Source organism: Polypterus senegalus, chromosome 17, assembly GCF_016835505.1.
Source record: "Polypterus senegalus isolate Bchr_013 chromosome 17, ASM1683550v1, whole genome shotgun sequence".
In the NCBI taxonomy this organism is placed as follows: Eukaryota; Metazoa; Chordata; class Cladistia; order Polypteriformes; family Polypteridae; genus Polypterus; species Polypterus senegalus.
In genome coordinates this window covers 56,320,677-56,336,605 of record NC_053170.1, presented here as the reverse complement: position 1 = coordinate 56,336,605, position 15,929 = coordinate 56,320,677, and the positions used below count along the sequence as shown (strand labels likewise).

The following is a 15,929-nucleotide window of genomic DNA, read 5'->3' as shown; positions in this document are numbered from 1 at the left end:
AATGTTCGAAACCTTGTGGAGTAAATGTTTGCACCAAATATTAACCAAAGGGTTTGGCTTATAATATACAAAAGAAAGCAATGGCCAAATGTCCACTCCTTCCTTTGTAACTCAGGGACAGCACTAGCTGCCTGCTCTGTGCTCCTGTGACAGCTAAACCTTGGTTTTAACTTCTGTTCCATTGCAGAATACCCAGTTGCCTAGGGTGAGGACTGTAATAAAGGCTATAGGAACAACTTACCTCTAAGGGTAAATCTGGTAGCAGACCATAACAGCGGAAGGATTTTATAAAAGAGCTGAATAATGGAGCTGCATGGAGTTGAGCCTTGCTAAAGGACAGAAAGGTACACAAGTTGGAAGAAACTACACTAAGTGTAAGCAAAACTTTTATATTGCTAAAGTAAAGAGTTGACTGATCATCAACTCTCAGCAGATATATTTTATTGTAGCAAAAAAAGGATCATTATGTGAAACCACAAAGGCTGCGACTAAATTATAGCTATCCACCACAATGCATGACCAAAGCCAGAGAAAAAAATATCTGGAAAAAGAAACACAAAGCACACTTATTCTTCTCCTTCCACATGTGCCAGTATAAACCCCTCTGCAGGCCCTGAAGAGTGGAGACATCAGAACAAAGCATTGCCTCCATCTCAACAGGAACCTGACAAACCTAAATATCATTGCTTTTATCTTTCATTCCAATATGATTATTGCTTGAAACCTTGTAGCTTGGATTAAGCCAGCAGACATATTAGCATATGTATGTTATTTATTAATTTAAAGAAGGATGGGGTTAATAGTGGCTTGGGAAGTTCACTTTGTATTGGAATGTATGTATGTTGGAGAGGAAAAAAAAAGAATGAAAAGCTGTGTGGGAGACGATGCCCATGCAGATTGATGCATTAGCAAATTAGCTTGCACTACATGTTAGACAACCTTCGGAAGCCATTGCATAATGAGAGGCAGCTATCTAGGGAGGTATCTTTGTGAGATACTACTCAATATCCTTCCATTATTATAGTTTCCAAAAGAAAGAATTATTTATGAAATTAGAAAATAAAAATTATTTTTCAATGGCTGTCAATTACAGGCAATGTGAAAACTTTTGATATTTGGGGCATTGTGAGACTACATAAAAATATGAATAATTATAATGTCTAAAATTGCATTTAAAAACAATGCAGTTTTGATTTGTGTGGTATTTTCTCTTCATAATGAAAACAATTGGGTGATATTTGGGCAGATCACTGTGAATCAGGGTTGGAGTGACATTTACATGGAGTGACATAAAAATCACAACACAGGAAGGGCTGGAGATGTTTAGTTTATAGTCTAGGCCTTTCATCTTTGTTGATCAAGAAGAGTTTGCTTGGCAGCCAAGATTAGTAGAGGGCCCTGCTTTCGGCTGTGAGCACGCAGCTTTGACAGCATGTGGGCGAAATGGGATAAGTTCTTTATAATTCTCTCCTACTTTTGAGAAGACAGACAAGCAGTGATGAAGCAGTAGGCTATAAAGACACAGAGCAGTGCCCATATCCCTGTTACGAGCCAACAACAGAAGCATATTGATTTTTTGGTTGTAAATGAAACCCATCGAGGATTTCCCTGGTGGAGTTTAATTTTGTCAGTACATATTGATTTGCCTGCTGACTCAAATTGAGCTGAATTAATTATTACTCCTTCTCATATTTAATTATCAAGTTCTTTGGCACATTTTACACCATTGGCTAAGGGCTTTTTTTTAATATATGAAAAGTAATTTTGCAACTCATTGAGGTATAGTTTTTGTGCACATTATAAAGTCACAACTTTTGTAAAAATTACAAAGTTAGAGCTTAAAGGATAAATTTGCTGTTTTTAAATGGCTATATGATTTTTTAACACTCTATTGTTGAACTAACTACAACTAGAAATTTGGGATCCATCATACAAGACAGATTACCAAATGCAATAAATTTACAAAAATACAAATAATGATAAAATGAACCATGTAGTGCCAAAATAATAATATCTTCTTTAGGATTACTGTAATTATGAAAACCTCTAATCTTAGCTGTGTTTTCACTGCAGGTCAGCACAAAAGTAACTACAACTTGTATTGTACTGAAGTAGTTCCTCTCAAAGCAAAAGTAAACAGAGTAAAACAGAATTGGCCATGGTCAGGTAGTACCTTACACTCTCTTATACTAGAAAACCTAAAACTACTGTAGAATGGAAATGATCAACAACAAAATCACACGTTTATTTATTTCCATGAACCAAGGGCGCTCAGCGGTATATAAGAACTCTGCATAGAACATGACATTCCAGATTAATAGGGGAAAATAACAATAATCCACAAGTACAAAAAAAGGAAAAGGAATTAAATAAAAATTTTGTGGATTTTTTAAAATAATAAATAACAGTATATTACTCAAAGCTATACATATTAATCAGTTACCTTCTCTCTAGAACTAGCATAAAATTCGTATGGAAAAGACCTAGAGGGGGAGTTTGCCTAACAATGAAGCGACAACTTCAAAAATCAGGCAAAAATTGTATTATTATCCTATTTGGCTTGAGCAGAAAGAACTATAATAAGACTTGGCTAGTGCATTTTACAGGCCTGGCAAGGGACAGGTTTCAATGGTGTGAACTGTCCTGCACTGCTGTCGAATGATCAAGGGATGGTCGAAATTAACGAAAGTACAAAGTACAACTAGACTATTGGATTATGACATGCCACACCCTGAGCATATTTATTTATTATATTGAAGACAGAGCTGGAATATATATTTAGTTTCATCATAGAAATTTGTAATATATATTATAGAACTAATTCCGACTACATTTTTGAAAAGCTCTCTTACAATATTTGCAAATTATAAAATAAATATAATTTTTACACCTTTAGAGATCAGCATTGCTTCTGAACCCATTGACATAAAAATTCCTTAGTCATTATTTAAAAGATCTAATTTAGAAGCAAATGTTCTTGAAAAATAAAGTATGCTGGGATGTACTATTTTCTTGATATAATGTAAGAGCAAGAGTTCAAATTGAATATGCCAGTGTTTATAGAAAAACAATTTTTTTTCTTATTTTTAAATTACCTTTTTGGTTACACTTAACTTTATAGTGTATAACTTTCACTATTAGATTTATTTTTATGAGAATTTTCAATTTTGCTCTTGCTCTTTACACTGTAAAAATTGTTCAATTTGTGTCGTCACGATGTTCTAACATTGGATGTACAAAATGATACAATTGCAAAACATACAAAGATTTTAAGCTAAAGTGCAGCTTTTCACATAGCTGATCACAATATTCTACCATGTAATGTAAAATAAAATAGCTATATTGTCAGATGGCTCACTTTCAATTCATTAGTGTTCTGCAGAGCAGATGGATTAAAAAGAGACCAGGAGAATAAATAAATACAAGTCAAATTACAAACTCATACTTTGGGAAGAAAACTGGAGTGCCTGGAAAAAAAATACACATGAACACATGGCGGACATGCAAACATATACAGAGCCAAAAGAGTCAGGACTCCAGAACTGGGTTTTAGCAGTGCTAACTACTGCACCACTATGCCATCCACATTTAACTAATGGTAGGTAAATGTAATGCAAGTTAGCAATGTACAGTACATGTCTTTTAGACTGACCAGTTTCTTACTAACAACTACTGACTTCCTCTTATTCAAAAATAAGAAAAAATCAGGATGCAGGAGCCTGCAACTAAGTCATAAAATACTGTAAGCAGACTCTCACCTATGCAGTAAACATAAAATGACACAAAAAAACTGCTGATAACCTGAATGTAAAATAGCAACAACAGAATGTAAAAATCAGTATAGTGATCATCTTACTATTACCAAGGCACTGCTTTCTTTTTTATTATTGACAAGGCACATAAAATACCATCAACTAAGAAAATCTTTTTGGCAAACCAAAGAATAAGCTTCTCTGTGGAACTAAGAAAGTGGGCTTCTTGATATGCAAGGTTTGCATCTACCTGTTGTGGAGGATGGCCGGCTGTTTATCCTGGTCAATACCCCCAAGCCGCCAGGTGGAGCCCTCCTTGCAGCATGGAGGTCCCCAGAAGACCAGCAGGGCATCATGGACGATGGAGTTTTTATGCACCGCCCTGCTGGATGCCATGGGGGCCACGAGAGGGAGCTGCAGGGAGGGCCGAAGAGTTCTTTGTGCCCTATGACCCGGACTTTCGTCATAGGAAGAGCGACGGACTTCCGGGGTGAGAAAAACATTGTGTACCCTGACGCGGAAGGAATAAGGACTTGTGGACTGTTGGATTGGGAACACTTCTGGGTCGGGAGATATAAAAGGACTGTGGGAGCTCCCAGACGGCGAGCTGAGTTGGGAGGCAGGGTGGCTAAGCGTCTGGGAGTGGTGGATTGGTTTATTGTATTTTTGTGATTTATTATTGGAGAATTGTGGAGAGGAGCGTGCTTTGTGCACATAATTATTATAATAAATAATTATTTGGACTTTTATCTGGTGTCTGACGTGTGGTCCGAGGGTACAAGGGTGCGAGAAAACCCCTTAATCTGTCACACTGTCTATTAAGGTTGTCTCAATTGCAGTTGAATTACACACTTGCAAAGTATAAAACAGACATTCAGACATGTTGGTTACAAGGACTGATTGCTGTAATTCAACTTTACCTACCCTTTCTGAGCATACCTGTGGACCAATATTCAACATAAAGGTCCTTTATAACTCAATGTAATCACTCACTCCCAGCCCCATCCCAGTTCTGGGGATGAACATTAACTCATCCTGGGTCAGCACCCCCTCTAATTCCTAGGGTGTGGTCCACAACAAATTCTTAAGTGACACCTCTACCCCAGAGCATTGGAATGGAAGAGAGTCCATAACAGAGCTGATCAGGAGGCCACATTGACTCCAGCCTTGCTAATAGACAGTGAGGGGGGCAAGCAAAAGAGACTATACACAAAAGCAGCACATTCATTTCATTGAAGAAAAATTATGTGATTACCAACTCTTAGCAAATGTATCTTTTTCTACCAAGACAGGATCAACATGCCAAACTTCAGACTGCTGCTCCCGTGCACCCATCCACATCAAGGGTGCAGCCAAAACCAGAAAGAGAAAGCACCCAAACAAAGAAACACAGAATGCAGTCATTATCTCTCCACGGGCCTTAAAGATGAAAAGACAAAGCACTGCCTCCATCATTTGAAAAAGACAGAATTTTAAGTATCATTGCTTATATTTTTGGTTCTAAAACCAATTTTGGTTGTAACCTAATTAGGCTAAAACTACCAAACATGTCAGCACACTGTATGTATTTCAGGTTATCTGCATTACTGTAACTAAAAAAGTAATCAGTATTAAAGCTGAATTTTCAGCTTTTAGGCACTGCGAAACGGAGAAAAAATGCATTCATGTAACTTATTAATATACTCAAAACCAACCAAAGATTTAAAAGTCACACTTTCTGTAGTACTTGGGTGTTGTACCGTGTTAGCCATTATGGATGTAATGAATGACACCTTTTATTGGCTAACTGAAAAGATTACAATATGAAAGCTCTCAAGGCAACCTAAGCCCCAGATGGCATGCCTGAAGAAGGGGCCTAAGTTGCATCAAAAGCTTGCATATTATAATCTTTTTAGTTAGCCAATAAAAGGTGTCATTTTTCTTGACTTCTCATTACAAGTCACACATTGATAACTTATCCTTGGTCAATTCTTTACAAAAAAAAAAATAGAAAGGAGAATTAATATATTTAGGCCACTTTATAAGGGAAAGGAAGAAAGAAAATCACACTTAGATTTTTGTTTTGTTTGGTTTGTTGACCGTCCTGCATCTGTATACTGTATATAAATGCAAATATCCGTTTTCTATGATCCTTTGTTAAGAATAAACTGTATTATTTTGTTTATTATAGCAAGGCCATTTGGGTTTTTGAAAAATATTTCTTCTCTAGGTAGAAACCACAAAAACAGAGAAAGTAAAGGTTTATTTTTATGTACTTTTGTCAACTTATGAACTTTGTTTAAAAATGAAAATCCGTATCTCGTCCTAGTTTTGGCATCCCATCTTGGATGTGACAGATATATCTCATACCTTGTATCACTGAATGCTTACAAGACCAAATTAACTGAATTTAAATACACTAATCACTCTGACACAGCTCGTGAGAGGCATTTCTTGAAACATTAGCAACAAATCCACTGGTATTTATTGTCTTCTTGGGAGCATAAGAACAATTTTGACTAAGAAAGAAAAAAAAAAAAAACTGATATTGATAGGTTGGCCTGTAGTAACAATTAATGGAATTGCAAATTGTTTTCAGTGACATTATAGAGACTCCATGGGCAAAATGTAGCATGAAGCTGAAAAATATTTAAAAAAATATATTAACCACTGCCTAGCAAACATTGTACATTTGGCTACATTTCATAACCTTAATGTTACTGTTTAAAGATGGTAAAATAATCATTCAAAAGAGAAATAAGAAGAAAAGAATTCAAAGAAATATATCTATAAAATGGTTTTATTCACATCATAACTAAGCTGTTTGTTTCTTTTGATGACAATGCTATTTTGATAAAGGATGCCTCATAAAGTCCATTCCCTCTTCCTTTCTCTCCAGGCTGTTTCACCCTGCTTTTCTTCCAATTCTAAGCAATATTACATGGTGATCAAATTCAGCTCTCTATGTGCTGGAAATTCCTTGATATTCTTACGTGATAGATAAGCGTATTGACTGCCTTATGGATAACCAATGCATGAATAACAAAAGAACAGCAATAAAACCGAACTGGTTCTAGAGGGATCACCAAGAAATCCCATTAAGCTCCCTGGTTTGCCCTCAGATTCCACATAATATTTGTGTCCTGTTCTGTGACCAGCCTTAGGGTCTTGCTTGATAGAAGCTTTAGCTGCAAGTCTCACATCTCGACTGCAGTTCAAATTAAATTTCAAATTCTACATAACATTTTCAGTCTAACCTTACCTCTCTTTCCATTTCCCTTATTACTTTATAAATGGATTACTCTAATTCTCTTTTCAGTGGTATTTCTAAAAAATGCATTAGCAGAAATCATTGTGTATAGAAACATACAGTATCATGTGACTAAATGAATAAGTCAACTTCACAGGACCACTTTTTCTTTCTCTTTAAATATTTGGAGCAATGACCAAACTGGTGCCTCAAAAACAACCACAAATGTATTTTTGCATTATAATAAACTTTCTTTGATCAAATAAATAGAAAAGCACAACTTTAAACTTTGAATAAAGAAGAGTGGCAGATTCAGAGCTACGCTATAGTCATGGACCGCATAGTACCCTTCCAGGGTATTGTGGGGTAAAACATGAAGCTTCAGCAGTTGTGTGTAGCATGTGCTGGAGTTGTGTGGTGTTTTGATAATGCTTGCAGCAAACCTGAAAACAGCCAAGTTTTTACAAGATAAGGAAACACAGATATATCTCTGTATTGTTTCCAGTACCAAAAAAAATAAATGAATTAGCTCTCACCAGCAGCACACACAAAGTCTACAGCTTATGCACTGAATCTGTATCTGTGAATCCATCAAAAACATTATATAGCTATTCCTATTGTTAGGCTGAAAACATGCTGTATGAAATGCCATAGCCATTCTTTGCTATGGAGATGAAAGAGGACTGCATTTATATTTATTAGAAATGTCTGTAATGAGTATAACATGTATTTTTATGAATGTGGATGTTGTTAACATAGAAGAATTGTGAAAGATACATAAACTGTTCTAGACTGCAAAGAAATGTGAGCAAGATTGATTCAAATTAACCCATATATTTTCTTCACATTTACGTTATTAGCAGCATTTCTGTTTTTAGCCATCTTACTGCATAAATCTGTTAATGCCTTCTTTTTTCTTTTTTTTTTTTTTAAACTTCCTTAATCCAATGCAGAATCTAAGGGTGCAAAGGCCTCTTCTCCCATTATCACATACAAGTCAATAATTAATCATAGACAGATCAATTACAGGGCAAACTTATTCCCAATCTTACACTGAACCAGGTTTGAGTCACCAACTAACTTAACAAACACACCCAGAATGAAAAAGCCATGCAGACATACGAGGACATATAAACTCAACTCAGCCACTGACCAAACCAGAAACTTGATTCAGTACAAGAAAAGTGTGACTTTGTAATTAAAAACTGCATGAAATAATGTGGTACATTCTATTTTTAGCACCAAATATCTGTTTAGCTTAGCTCATTATTGCCAGTACTTGCCTAGTTGGTATATATTTTTGGGGTGGTGATCGATGGCCAAGTGTCCTTCAGGAACTATGTAGCTATGGTCTCTCAGTCTTACAGATCCACTCTGTACAATATGCAGCACAACTCCCAGTCCAGGCTTTAGTCTTGTCACATTTCGACTACAACAACTTTCTGCCTGTAGGAGTACCAGCATGTGCCACTGTAGCTAATTCAAAATTCAGCCACATATCACTCCTCAGTTCTGGTCGCTTCCTGTAGTGGCATGTATTAAGTTCAAATCCTTCTGAGTAGTCAATGGGTCAGCACCTACATTACATATGCTGTATACTGTATATAAATATATATATGGAGAGACTTCTGAGATCCTATGCACTAGGGTCTGCTGTTGAATGGTGCCTGGCCCTGCCACAACTGCAGGGTATCAAATCTCAGTCCAAACTCATTTCATGTGTAGCTCCTGACTGATCGAACGAGCTGCCCACCTGCATTGGAAATTATGACTTCCTCAATGTGTTTAAGAAGCATATGAAAACTTTTATTTGGCAAATTTCTGTCTAGATGTTGTAACCTATGACTTGTTATTCGCTTATATATTGTTCTGAGCTCTTCACTTGTGATGACCAAATTTTTACTCTTGTCCTGTAACACTTGTTTCCCAAACAGTTCCCCAGACTGATGTTTGCTTGATTACTGTATGTTGACCTCTTTAATAAGTTGCTTTGGATAAAAGTATCTGCTAAGCAAATACACATAAAAATGTATTATTGCTGTTTTCTGATTAGGAAACAACAAAGTCAAAGGGACAGGTGTGTAGGATGTAGTCACTGAGAAACACTTGGCACTTAAGAAATGAAAAAAAAAATGATTACCTATACAATTTGGTGGGTCAGGTTGCCAAAAGAAGCGGTTGTCAATTTCCACACATGTGATCTTGGAAGCCCCCTGTAACAGATACCCGGGGTCACAGTGGAATACGACATAGTCATCTGGTTGCCGGCTGTCCCCACTGCGTGTACCATTAATTGGTGTTCCGGGGTCATTGCAGGAGGTGGCTGTAGATACTGAAAAAGATTAAGGTTTTTTTTTTTTTTTTTAATTTAATTAGAGCACGGTCTAAACTTGAGTCTAAAGGATAATTCAATATTTGAACGATGGAGGACCAATTTAAATTAAATGATATGAACTCTATACATAAAAAGTGTTTCAAAGATTATCTTCATGATTTTGCAGGACAAGAAACAGTCATTTCAATTATTTAAAAGGATAAATGTTTTGTGTTACCTGAAAACTGCAGTGCAAAGCCTTGTTTGCTGGTGAAAAAGTCAGTATTGAACTGCAAGGTGACCGAGTTAAAAGTGCTATGAATATCAGGAGGAAGGACTGAGCCACTCAGATCTCTCAGAAGAATTCCACTGTCCTGTGGACCATCCCATATCTTCAGAACATCATGGACCTCCTCCGTGTGAAACACTAGGAAGTGCAGCCTGTAGTGGTAAAGAGAAGAGCGAAAAATAACCTTAAAAACTAACTCTAACCACAAAATTGGTTTCATGATTTTAAAAACAGCACTTTTTGGTATGATTAAATAATGCTGAATTCTCACCAACACAAATGACATCCTGAGAGACCAATAGAACTGTTAAAACCAGCAAATTTAGGTTATATTTGTTTTTATTGCAACATCAAATCTGCTTGTAATATATACAATACAAAAATGGTTTACTCCACTCATAAATTATTCTGGTAATGTTAGAGATCTATAAGATACTTTCCTTTCTGAAACAAAATAAACAAAGCCTTCTGCTAGAACAGCTATGTGGCTCTTATTTAATCTTCTTGAAACATTCAAAGGCTGGCGTGAATAAAGCCACCGTGAAGTGCTAATTAAATGCAAGTCCATTAAATAGATTAACTCTTTTTAAAAATAATTTTTTATTTAAATTTTATAATTAGCAATCTTGAGTTTGCATAAAAATAATTTTTCACTTCTTACTATAGGTCATGCATTAATGACCTTAAGTCATCTGGAATAACAAGAGGAGCAATAAGTGAAAGTTTCAAGCAACTTTAAACAAGGGTAATTCAAAGTATTTTTTGATGCACTGCACAGCCTTGAGGATGTTTCATTTGGTGCATCCAACAATCAATTTAATTAAGAATCCTCAAGGGTGGTTTCAATCTGTTACTATGTATGACTATATGCCATATTGTTCTGTAATCTCATCCGCTTTGTAGAATATGTAGTGATGGCGATGTTGATGCACATCATTAATGGTGATATAAATATTAATTTACTGTTGGCCAAACATTTTGCACCATTCTTTCAAAATAAAAATATCTAATCCATTATCTTATGGTTAACTTAAAAATGCATAGCAACCGTATTACTAGGACTGTGTTTTTCATTTAAGGAGCCCTGCAATAATTAGACTTTTAGCTAACTAAATTGCTTTATTACACTCTTAAAAGGACTACCTAAGAACAACATCAAACAGTTGAAGTTAGTTCAGAATGTAGCAGCAAGAATCTTCAAAGAAATTCAGAGCACATCTCATCTGTTTTAGCATCTGTTGCTGTGTCTTTTCCGGGTTCCCAAATCGAGCAGCTACTGAGCTGGTTATGTAGGATACAGCATGAATCAAAAGAGTAACAAAAGCAATTCTATGTTCCAATAAAGTTTGTTTTAAAAAAAAGTTGTGAAAATTAAAACAAAAATCACAAAATTCAGAAATAAATTTATAAATGACAAAAAAAAAGGAAAAGCAGTTTCTTGTCTGTTTCATTACAATCTTACCTTTATCGTGTGAAATATCAATTACGTTCAATACTTAAACGTTGTGCTACTTTTCTATTACAAATTTATGTAGGCTTCACTTCAGGCCATTCGATATGTTCAGTAAGTTCAGTACAGTTTGAAATTGTTTAACCTCCATTACTTCCCAAATGCAAGGAAGATCATTCTACATTCTCTCTAGTCAGAATGACAAGAAATAATCAGAATATTCCCTTTACAAGTTAGCTTGTTGGGGTTATAATAGAACCTTCCATTGACTATGCATTACTATATAGGAAAACATTTTAACATAACTGACTAACATATGGCTATTAAAGGATCATTACATTGATTACCTGTGTCCTTTAGGATAAATTTTAAAATGCTATGAATGCGCGACCCTGTAGTTAGGATATAGCGGGTTGGATAATGGATGGATTGATGGATGAATGCTATATAAAGCACTGAAGATGCTTGCTTCTTCTTATATTTTGGAGTGGATGTCCCCGTATATTTCCAATAGTAACCTTAGCATCTTCTAACAGTGTTTTGCTTATTATTTCAAGAGGTAGGGATAAAATAAGTGGTGAGGTGGCCCTTTGGAAAATCTGGAGCACTTTACCAATAGAGATACGGTAGACTGATACTGTGGAACATTTTAAATAATCTTAAAAACCCTCTTTTTTAATTTTGCTTTTTTCATAGCTGCTTTTTAGCTCCACTCATAATAGATTATATACTGCAAGTACTGTAACCTCAGATATTTCTTGGATTTGCAATCATTGTTATTCTTTACTATTCTTGTCCTTCTTTTCCAGTTTTTTACTCTTGAATTTTGTACCACTGTCATCTGATTAAAGTACTTTGAAGTCGCCTGTGACGTTTGAAGGAATCAGGATATTTCAACTGATAGTAAGAGCCATAGCATTGAATCTTCTAGGATGAAACAGCAAAATAATAAATAACCCATTTATGTTCTATAGAAAGCTCATTGCAGGCTAGGCAGTCTTTGGGCCTTGGAACCCATGTAGATTTTTTTACACCAGCATCTCACAGGCTGGAGTTTTTCTGTTCTTTCTGGCAATCTGACATTAGCATCAGACATATCGTTGAAATTATCAGAGACTCAAAAACCAAATTTAACAATTTAATTCACATTTAAGAACTGCACATTATCTGATACTTATCTAGCTGTATTATATACGGGCATATTTATTTTTTCTTATTTATTATTTTAGTTATTTCATTTGTGAATTTATTCATTTACTCATTTATTTCTAATTCTATTTTATTCTATTTAACTTCCATTATTTTACATTTGATTGTAAGTTTTTAAGATCTTGTGTTGACCTACTTGTTTTGTAATAAATGTTATTGCTGTTTATTTCAAAAGTTGTATCAATAAGATTTTTTTAGAAGATGACCCAAATATCAATATTGGTAACACTGCATACTTAGTAAGAATACAGTATATATAGTATATTTCACTTAAATGTATGTGCTTAGTTTCTTACAGTATTTAACAGAATGCTTTCTAGCAAGCGCCAAGCATCAATTATGCAGATTATTTTAAGTGATAGGCCAAATGGCCTAAGAGAAACTTACCACAGGCATAACTATAAAAGCATATAAATGCCAACTCTTCATAAAATAAGTTTAAGATTGACTGGTTAAGCTTGACAAGGCTAAGATAACAAGCAAAATGTAATGGGTAAAAGTGAAGGCAGTTCCCATATTCAATAACAGAAACATTGTAACCCACAGCAAGATTACTTGATCGCTTTTATACAGCTTAATCCAGAGAACAATTCAATTTAGGTCACAGGAATACTTGATGCATAAGAGATACTGAAAATTTGAATGCAATGCTCATACAAGACTTGCAATCATCTTCTTCTTCTTTTGGCTGCTCCCATTAGGGGTCACCACAGTGGATCATCTTCTTCCATATCTTTCTGTCCTCTGCATCTTGTTCTGTTACACCCATCACCTGCATGTCCTCTCTCACCACATCCATCAACCTGTTTTAAATATTTCTTTTATAGCACATCGTTAGGAAAAACTTTTTGTGTGAGCTTGTGAGAGTCTTTGTGTGTGCTTTCCTGTTAAGCTAAGGCTTTCTTTACCATCTATTTCCAGGACATTTACCATGGAGATGATGAAATCATCCATCCATATATCTATCTGTTTTCCCAACTTGCTTATCCAGAGAGCAGAGTTGAAAGGCAAGCTGTAATATACCCCAGCAATCATCTGACATAAATGACATTTAAACTTTTTAACTATAGTATTATACGTAAGTCGCTATTTAATGATTAGAAGTTTGCCAAAGACTTTTCATCTTTCAAACTATTTTGGGACCTTTAGGTCTACAAAGACATAGGGTGTGTTATGGATTATACTATTTATTTGTATGTTGATTGGTGTAACCTAATGTATTTTTTTAACTGATATGCAAAATTATCCTGGCTTTATAAGCTAAATATCTCCCATATTAAATATTGTCTAGCTTGGAGAATCAAGCTGATCGTATATGGTGGGCTCCCTTAGGCTTAGGGTAATAAAGATTGTCCATCTTGGAAACATTAGAATGGTGATCTCAACTATTGCTTAAAAGAATTTTCTCTAACACACATTTGATTACAGGAAAAAATGTATCAACACAGTCTGAACTGTCTAGGAGTACACAGATTTTGTTAGCATTAAAATAAAGTTGTCAAAATGGTTCTTGTGGACGATGCCATAAGGGAACCATTTTTGGTTCATAAAAGAACCTTTATTTATTTAAATCTGTAGTAGTAGGGTGCTGTACTGTGTTACCCATTATGGATGCAATAAGAAGTCAAGCAAAATGACACCTTTTTTTGGCTAACTAAAAAGATTACAATAGGCAAGCTTTTGAGGCTGCTCAGGCCCCTTCTTCATATTGTAATCTTTTTAGTTAGCCAATAAAATGTGTCATTTTGCTTGACTTCTCATTTCATCTAAATCCATAACAGACAACAAAATGAACGGATGATAACAAATATGTGAAATACCAATGGGTTGCCAGTTTTAAAAGGATACTTGCTATATAATAATATGGACTCAGTCAAGGTTTACAACATCTGTTGGTATACTGCTAGGTAAGTTACTATAAATCAATATTTCTTTTTTATCTGCAAATTAGATACCCCTTTAAAGCCCAGAGAACTAATTTAATATGCAAACAACCCTTCTCAGAATTAAACGGTTCTCTTTCAAGCAATGGCTATAAAAGGAAACACACACCCCAGTAAAACGCCATTAAGGAGTTATTAATTTTAAGAGTGTGCCAGGCCACTGACAGAAACATCACATGCCCTATGTAATTCAGCTCTTTATTTTTAAAATACCATCAAAGAAGTTTAAAATAAGATTAAAAAAGAAAGTTCATATGATTTGAACAAATCAATACAACTTAAAAGATGTTATAGTGTTGAGCAGTCAGATGGCATTACAGTACTCCAAGAACTGGGGTTCAGGGATCTAAATGTAAACATCTACACTTTATTAATAGACGGTCTAATTCATACAGAAACTTCAAATTAGCTTTTACGTGAAATGTAATGCCAGAGATTACAAGAACACAGAGTACACTATGAATAGGAAATCACAAGCAAAACAGAAAAAAACATGGTCAACAGTATTGGCAACACATTCCAAAAGCCAATAAACTTTCCTAATGTGTTATCTGTTCCCTGTAAAAATTGACTCAGCTAATAGTTCTCACCCCTATTCATTACTTTCAAATGTTTAAAGTTTCCAGGATGCTTGCCACACTATAAATTTGAATTTGCATTATGCCATCATCTTTATATTAGAAACATGTCAGAAAACAAAAAGTAATAAATAGAATTTTATAATGATATAGCTCTACAGATCGTAAACAATATAAAATGAAATATTTAAACAAATACCCTTATGCAGCATGCTTGTACTAATACATATTTACAGTATATTGAATAGTTTATTTAATGCTAGAGGGGTTTTGCTGGATTCAGGTCTCTGGAGCTTGGTTTGAAAAGATGACAGTTTTGTCATTAAACCAGAATACACTTCCAGCCTACTCAAGCACTATTTTTTATTTTAAAGTAATGAACACAAACAAATGAAATATAAAGCTTAGGAATTACATGTATTGCTGTATCCCTTTATTTTACATCTGTCACAAAGTTTCATTTGATATTTGTATGCCTGTCAAATTTACTTGTTAACATACCTTGTTCACTACAAATATTTTAGTTTCCAATTGTTTAAGTAACTTACCATACAACAATAGAAATGTTTTTTCAGCAATATATACAAAACTTGGTATGTGCATGAATGCATATTTATGTGTAGTTAAATTTAATTAATGGTGGTTCAGGTAAGGGGTGAATAAATTTGTTAAAATAAAATGTTATTCAGCTGAACCCAGAAAGCATGATTAATTTGTCAAGAACTAAGAATGAATGCATTTTGAAATACTATGCAATCAAATGCCAGATGAAAAATTAGCACTGCTAACTAACTAGAAGGAAAGACTCGTGAATGATTTTGAATAACATAATTGGTATCGTTACTATTTTAATATCAGTCTATTTAGTATTTCAGTTTTAAACATTACTCTGTCTTTTTACCGTTATCGGGTGCTCCACCTTGAAATCTGATATTTATTCAGGGACTCAAGAATATAAATGGAAAGAAAACATTTTACTCTAAACCCTGGGCAGATAATAGGGAAAAGTATTGTCAGACACATGCGAGTAGGAGACAGCTAAAGGTCTCAAATAATTGTAATACCACATCAGACCAGGGGGCGGCGGGGTGCACTGACTGTCTTTCTCAGTTCCTCAGCAATCCCGCCAAGTTCCTGTGCCTTTGATGACATCACTGCCGATCCC

The 15,929-nt window shown here is 34.9% G+C and overlaps 1 protein-coding gene across 1 annotated transcript in view; it reads right to left on the bottom strand.

Moving 5' to 3' along the window:
• csmd2 (CUB and Sushi multiple domains 2) overlaps positions 1-15,929 on the bottom strand; it is a 967,861-nt gene that overhangs the window by 186,950 nt on the left and 764,982 nt on the right. The window contains exons 28-29 of the mRNA XM_039739491.1: positions 9,534-9,736; positions 9,122-9,313 (exon numbers count right to left, since the gene is read on the bottom strand). Of these exons, the coding sequence (XP_039595425.1) occupies positions 9,122-9,313; positions 9,534-9,736 (395 nt within the window). The remainder of the gene's footprint in view (positions 1-9,121; positions 9,314-9,533; positions 9,737-15,929) is intronic.